The sequence below is a fragment of the Cladophialophora immunda genome, assembly GCF_000835495.1.
Source record: "Cladophialophora immunda strain CBS 83496 unplaced genomic scaffold supercont1.4, whole genome shotgun sequence".
Classification (NCBI taxonomy): Eukaryota; Fungi; Ascomycota; class Eurotiomycetes; order Chaetothyriales; family Herpotrichiellaceae; genus Cladophialophora; species Cladophialophora immunda.
This window is the reverse complement of record NW_015622544.1, coordinates 5,961,055-5,968,424: the sequence shown is the minus strand read 5'-3', so window position 1 is coordinate 5,968,424 and position 7,370 is coordinate 5,961,055. Positions and strand designations below refer to the sequence as shown.

The 7,370-nt window shown below is 50.0% G+C and overlaps 2 protein-coding genes across 2 annotated transcripts; both read left to right on the top strand.

The window, feature by feature from the left end:
- Positions 1–1,214: 1,214 nt before the first annotated feature.
- PV07_08378 (uncharacterized protein) lies at positions 1,215–2,073 on the top strand. The gene is made up of 3 exons (XM_016395537.1): positions 1,215–1,310; positions 1,465–1,577; positions 1,629–2,073. The coding sequence occupies exons 1-3, from the start codon at positions 1,292–1,294 to the stop codon at positions 1,851–1,853; spliced, it is 357 nt and encodes a 118-aa protein (XP_016248956.1). The 5' UTR covers positions 1,215–1,291; the 3' UTR covers positions 1,854–2,073.
- Positions 2,074–2,922: 849 nt separating this feature from the next.
- On the top strand, positions 2,923–4,014 carry PV07_08377 (uncharacterized protein; the record flags this gene model as incomplete). The annotated part of the gene is made up of 2 exons (XM_016395536.1): positions 2,923–3,289; positions 3,350–4,014. 2 exons carry the CDS (start codon positions 2,923–2,925, stop codon positions 4,012–4,014), a joined length of 1,032 nt encoding a protein of 343 aa, XP_016248955.1.
- Between the last annotated feature and the right edge of the window lie 3,356 nt (positions 4,015–7,370).

The following is a 7,370-nucleotide window of genomic DNA, read 5'->3' as shown; positions in this document are numbered from 1 at the left end:
TGCCTTAGATGATAATTCCCACAGTGTATGAGTTAGCAGTGACGAACGACTACCAGCAGATAGTTGAGAGGCAACTATATATATAGCTTAGGAATTTCTGATGCTTTAGGGGAGCAAATTCTGACACCCCTTGAGAATTAGTATGCTTTAAAATAAGAGCATTCGAACTAACAATGGTACGGCCCACAGGAAACTAGCGCTATACTCGCCATCTCGGTAAGGCTGAGTATAACGAAGAATTAGCCTAGGTAAGACCAGCACATGGACTAAAACAGTCTAGGAAGGCCACCGTGAATAAGAGCAGGACCGCTAGCCGTTAATAAGACTTCCCATGTGCTCATCACGCACGATGCAAAGCATATCGACGAGAGGAGTCGGAAGTTACGGCGAAACACCTAGACTCGTCTAACGCGACGTATATCTTATCAGTCCTATAGCGTCGCATCTTTGCTAATGTTTGCGAGGACATCGATTGTCACGACATGATCGTTGACAGGCCGAGTGACGATATGCCAATGTTTTGGCTTAGAGGCGAAATACTCACGGATGGCTTCAGGTGCCTCAGGGCCAACGGTATTGGTTCCGGTCTGCATAACCGTCGCCATCGTGACTTCGACGTTCTCTCGAGGGTTTTGGTAAACAGTTTCTCGCTCGAGTGAGGCGTGAATAACTCGTGGACTGTTTATTCCAGTGTCTTAGAGTACGTGTGGGAGAAATGCACTTGCCATACAATAAGAAAGCACGCTGGCAAAGGAGGAGCTGAGGCGTGATGAAGTGGCTAGTGTGACTCTACTAGCTATTGAGTGTTTCCTTGGCAAGTGACACGTCTGGCGTGAAAGGCAGTTGAGCCGCATCCTGTTGCACAACAAGAGTCAGGGTGACGGTTTCATGGATGTTGTCGTGATACTGCAGTGACTATTGGCTCACACTGGCCGTCTAGTGTCCAACTTGTGAGGCCAAACAAAGCTCACCGGTTACGAGTACGAGATAAAGGTCACCTGGCAGATGCCTGGCAAGTCTCCGCCCTTGGTGGTCATGGCCAATAATCTCATGGCGGCTCCGGCCCTCGCCAGGCGGCGCGTGAACTCAAGCCTGTTGCCTTAACCATATGGGGAATGTTAGGCGAGGTCTGTCACTGGGGCCTTGCCTCTGCCGCAACAAAGCGCGTTCCCACTGAGATGAATCATGGCAATCAAGTTGGTCCCACACTACCAAACTGCGCCTGTCTCTCCCTCAAGGCAGACCTACCAAAGTTCTCATTTGTAGCGCCCTGTTGACCAGCTCGGCAAGGATGGACCCTAGTTGCAAAGGTACTTGGAAGTCCCCGCCACATTACCCGTTCCCTCGACCTCCTCTCCACATTCCCATCCGCGAGCCCCTTGATGAAGGAATGGCCCTAGCCAACTTCACCAGTTGCTTATTCGAAATTTACTGATGCTATAGCGATGGCTGATCCTCTCTCAGTGGCAGCCAGTGTAATAGCCGTCGTCGGAGCGGCCTCCCAAATCGCTATCACTCTGGAGCGAATATGGTGTCTACGCGATGCTCCCGATGTCGTGCAGGCGATCATGAACGAGGTATGACCCCATGCGTCCGTAGCAGAATCTGTGCTAAGCCCTCAACTACAGGTGACCCAGCTTCGAGCACTCGCTCACGCTCACGTTCTGGAGAACTCAATGCAAGGTCTCCAACCCGATACGCCCATGCTCCAGGATGCGCTTGCTGTCACTCAGAGATCTGCCGACCGGGCAGCGAAAATGCTTGAGGACCTTGACGCACTCATCCAAACCAAACTCCTCCGAAGCACCGAGTTGGCTGGCAGCGGGAAATCTAAGATCTCTCGACGGGCATAGATGCGCCATTAAGGCCGACTGGAAAGTCTACGGTGGTCTCTGAGGGATGTCCGGCAAAATCTGTCCGTCACTTTCTCAGCATTCAATTCCACATCTCTATAAGTGCTAGTCGTACTATTCGTATGCTGAGAGATGGGGTTAACTCCGCCAGCTCCCAAATCCGACCGGTGTTGCTCTAAGTCTTAGATATTTCTATTCTCAATAAAGGGCACTTGTCGGTTCTCAACTAGAAGGCTACAACGACAGACAATCCCTACGAGATCATTCAATCGAAACTCGATCAAGTCATCAACAGTATTCAAGACTTATCCCACGCCTCAGAAAGCCAGATTGACCTTGACATCCTCAAATCGCCAGGAGACTTAAGCCCAGCAGTGAGAAGCCACTCTACAGCCCTACAAAACGAAGATTCCGTGCGCATCGACACAACTCTTGTCTTGGACCGGTGCTCCAGCTTTTGCCGCTATAACGGCCATAAACAGGTGCAGATGAGAACCCCACGTACTCTCCGTGCAGTTATTAGTCATCTATTCTACAGCTACACGGGCACTCCTTTATTCGATCGACGTAAGTGTGATTACCCACTTTACTAGAGGACCAAATATGGTACTATGCGATTCTCCTACCAGTTCCCACGCTAGGCCGTTGCAAGAGCGATCTACTTCACTGGCTCTTGGCGTGATCTCGCTGGAGTAGGAGCATCCTGGACGATTCGAATGCCACGGCTCGTAGACTAGGGTCCGATCTGGTCCGCCATCGAGCACGGTAGCCAAGAGAAAATGTGTCAACTATTTAAGGAAGGGAAAGCATCACCCTTTGACATCTATGGCGGCGACGGTCGATCTTTGCTGCATCACGCCATCTAGTACAAACGCTTCAACATCTACTACCAGATTGCCCTAGAAGGGGTGATTGGGGCTATCGCGACGTCGACGGAAGCTCTTTTGCAGACGTCCTCTGGCCATCAATATTGACGGGTGTCGGGTACCGGGACGCAGCACTCTTGCAACTGAGACGGCTGCTTGAGCGGGATTACGACTTTGACAACGTGGGCTTCAATTCACTACACATGATTATTGTGCAACTTTCCAAGACGCCATTGGCCGAACAGCTCATGCTTGACTATGCACAGATCAACACAACCGACACTCATAGCCGAACAGCGCTCATGTGGGCTGCAATGCGCAATGACCCAGACCAGATCAGGATCTTACTCAAGTGGAAGGCTAATGTCCTCGTGAAAGATCACGAGGGCCTAACTGCACTTCACTATGCAGCACGACAAGGTGCGTGTAGATGTGCGCAGCTTCTCCTCAAAGCCGGTTACGAGCCGGATATCGAGGACTTTGTAGGGCGTACTCCGTTGATTGATTTCAGCTTCCATTCGCGTGCCCAGATCGACCAGATGCCGCTATTCCGTCTGCTCGTCAAGTGGAGTGCGAATGTGCACTATCGGAGCAGTCGACGCCACTAGACATGTCTCCATATGGCCGCAGCTGCCGGCAACATCGATATATTACAGGGCTTGCTGAACATGGGCGTAGATTTGGATACATGCAATAAAGATGGGAACACTCCAATCATGATGGCGCTTTCGGAGAATCGCTTGAACGCAGTACGGATATTGCTTAAGCACGGCGCAAAGCTCGACTTTTATGATAAGTTTGGTCGCGGCACGCTCATCCTTGCTGCTTGCTATGGGAGCACCTCGATCATGGAAGCGCTAACTGAAGTGCCGATCTGCGGGATTGATGTCGAGGCAGTAGATCACGACGGAAACACCGCTCGTGACTATTTCGAAAAATATCGCATCCGCGACTTTGACGAGGAAAACCCCGACACAGGAGAAGATCGAGCTGCGTTCCTCGCTCTTCTGGCTAGTGTTACTCTAGAGAAAGCAATGTGGGATTGCACACATCATGATGAAAACGAGAAAAACAATCTGCTGGATCAAGTCGAGATGATTGAGACAATGCAGGCCGCATCTTTCGAAAGCGAAACCGCTCTCAAATTTGGAAACGACGATGCGGCATCATTGTCCACAGAAAGCAGTATGTCTAACTTACTCTTTCAATCCTGCACCCTGATGGGTGACGTTGAAACGGAACACGTTGAGTGTTTTGTCGATGCTTCCAGTCGCATCAACAGTTTCGAAGTCTGAAAATGGATCACGTTGATTCGGACAGGTTCGGACAGGCTTCATCACCTATGCAGACGACTCTGTGGGGGTCTTGCTGAGCTAAGGTCCGGCGCTTTTCACCGTCTGTTCCTTTGCATGTATGCACGCTTGCCGACTTTGATGGTCGTCTTGATCGACCAGACGATGTCTTCGATCTTTCAGCTTGCAACCTGTTTTGGTCTCAGCTGAACATTGCTGGAGCGCAAGCATTCAGGAGAAAAATCGTCTTCTATGGGATATCTGGCAACTTTAGTCTTCAAGAATGAATGTTCCCTCGAATACGATTCTGTTGGAGCTGCGCCCATAAAACTCGGTCGAGACGACATAGGAAGTGAATGGCAACAACTTTCCTTCTAACAAGCACGATCGTAGTATCGGCACTGGGGTGGCGGGGGCGGAGGTGAAACGCTCCAGCACTGATTCTAGGTTTGTGGGAAACAATACCCTACAGTTTCATTATGTTGGACTCTAGCCTCGTCGACAAGTCTTCCCATCCAACTACCAAGATTGCGCGACAATATGGAAAAGTGCACGGGTGAGCTGGGAATGGACATCAGCATCTGCCGTTGAATCCAATACCGTTGTGAACATTGGTCTTCAAACCGCTATTCGCCTCTCGCCGAAGGTGTGAGTAGTATCTTCCAGCTGTTCATCGAGACAGACAGAAATCAAGATCCGATCACAAGGTGAACTTCAGTGTATTTAGCTGTAAGCTCGAGTTATCCAGCCCTGCCACTGGCAGTGAATGCTTCTTCAGGACTTAGAGTCTGTCCCAGCCACCGGTCTCATCCCTACGAACAGTTGTGAGGACATCGGCATGACTCCGGGTCTGCCAGTGCTCCTTAGCCGCGCAAAGCCAATCGAGATAGGGAACCTCGCCTTGAAGAATCAGTGGGTGCACCTTACAATCTATTCCCTGTACGGATAAAGTGAGCCTGGTTGTAGGCGACCGCCGAGTGTGTGACCAGTTGGAAAGGGTGACGAACTTTGCTTATCGCCGGTTGATATCTTCGTCAATCAGGCAATCGAGGTAGACGGTACCGGAGGTAAAGGCTGACATGAATTCGGCAAGAAAACTCCTCTCGACTTAGATTCGAAGTTCAAGGCCACAGACACGATACGTTCTTTATCTTCTTCCGACTATGTAACCAGTAACAGCCTTTCTCTTCTGCTATCGCCTGCCATCCATAACTGCCGCCCAATTTCGAACATATATCGAAGAGGTCCATGTAACATACGCGAAACATCTCCTAGGATCTAACCACTCATTGATTCACACACGCTACTACACCAACAAAGACGCTGATTTTGCCATTGGAACCTCGTCCTCCGCAGATTCAGACTTGATTGCCGTAATAACATTCGAGAGTCCGGAAGCCATGCAGCAAAGCCTGCAAGCGAGAAGAGCTGATGGGATAAGGGATGAGGTAGAGAAAGATGAGGACAACTTCATGGATCGGTCCAGAGTGAAGTATACCATGCTCGACGATGATGATATTGGGATGACTGCGCGGGATGATTGAAGTTTTGAATCGCCAAGAGCCGCATCACCAGCGCATATTTTCCAGAGGCATCTATGCTCATCAACTCGCGATCGATTCTCCTAGTAAGCTAATACATGTCCTCCCAGAGTTCCTGGGGACAGTCGTTTTCTCAGCGGTCCTCTGTGCTTGATTGTTTCTACATACTTCGAGAGCTCCAGAAGGGCTGCAGTACTCTACCCCTGGACATCGAGAAGTTGAAAATAAAACACCTGATCAAGGGGCAATTCAGCTCTGTTTCTTGTCAAATCAGACTCCATATCTTTGCGTTCTCAACGTTCAGCAAACCTCCGCATATCGTAACCAATTATGCGCTTAGGTGACCAAGTATCTGCAGAAACTAGATGAGCTTCTTCCCGTTGGAGGCGAGTCGAGGTCAGCGTTTCTCTCGACCATATAATTTCGGCATTGAGGTAATGGTGGCTTCAACAGTCGTATTTCAAGTCTTAGCATTTGGAAGCCGTTCGCGTAGCATGCTACTCTTTTGACCGTAGCTGGCGGTAAGAGTTTCGTGGCAATGGAGGCGGAACTGAGCGAGAACAATATTCCTGCGAAGTGCACAGAGCAACGAAGAAATTCCTACAAGGGTATTGTTGGTTGGCAATCTCATTTGCTAGACCTATGTAGTAGGTCCATAATACTAATGGGTCACAAGCCCCAATAGCTGTGAACTTTCGGATACGAGATTCCGGCCGCTGCATTCCGGCCCGGAAGCTCAAGTCAGCAAAGCCTCAGCAAAACTTCTTTGCCGCCCTCGTACTCTCCCGGCTGTTGACGGACGCCCTGGACTCCACCATCAGTGGACATATTAACGTCCCAACTGAGTGGTGCGTCTATTTTCTCTGTCCTCTCATGAGGTTGGTCAGTCACATAATTCCGCAAGCTGAAAGGAGCCCAACCATGGTAGGGGCAATAGCACGCCCTCATTCCCCTTAGCTTCCGCTGATGTCCCGTGCCAATAAAATTGACCACCTGTCGCCTCGTCCACATTTGGGAGCCATGGCGGTTCATTCATTTGGTTTGATTGGCCACAGACCAGCCCCACGACCATACTGGAGATGTGTCGTTGTCGATCGCGAAAGGATAGATTACTGCCGCTGGCAAGCTTTCCTAGCATGGCTAACAGAACTGGTGCTAGCGACCGCGAATGCTTTCGTGGCGCTTCACAACCGTCCAAGAGGATATTCGAGGAGCAAGAGCTCGCAGTTTGACAGAATAGCATCCACCTTTCTTGCACACGAATTGGCCTTATTTTTGTGACTGCCCAACATATCTAGGAGCGAAATTCCTTGTCGTGGGCTATCTCCCTCGACAGGTGGCCTACTACAAACCTCCGATGTCTCGATTGCTATGAATGTCGAAGTTCGAAACGGTGCCTGAAAGATCATCAGTTCCTCGCAAACATGCTGGACGAAGTTAGAATGGCCCCAACACCCAAAACAAACGATGTACGAAAGTCGAGCTCCGTTGCTTCCAGCGAAGCCTCCCTGTCCCGCCGTGGTGAGGATAAGAAACCTCACGTATGCGATCTGGAACATCTTGACGCTATTACGGCTGATCAGATAATACCCTCACACTCAGCAGAGAATCTTCCATTGTCTGTTGAGCCGGACATAGTATCAAGATTGAGCACACTCAGCCGGACGGAACTCGACTTCTCGCGACTTGATGCCACAGACCCTAATTTTGACTTCTATAAGTGGGCATCAGAGACGTTGTCAAAGGCGGACAAATCAAAATTTAGATATCGACGAGCCTCTGTTGCGTTCCAAAATCTCGATGTTTTGGGCTCAAGTT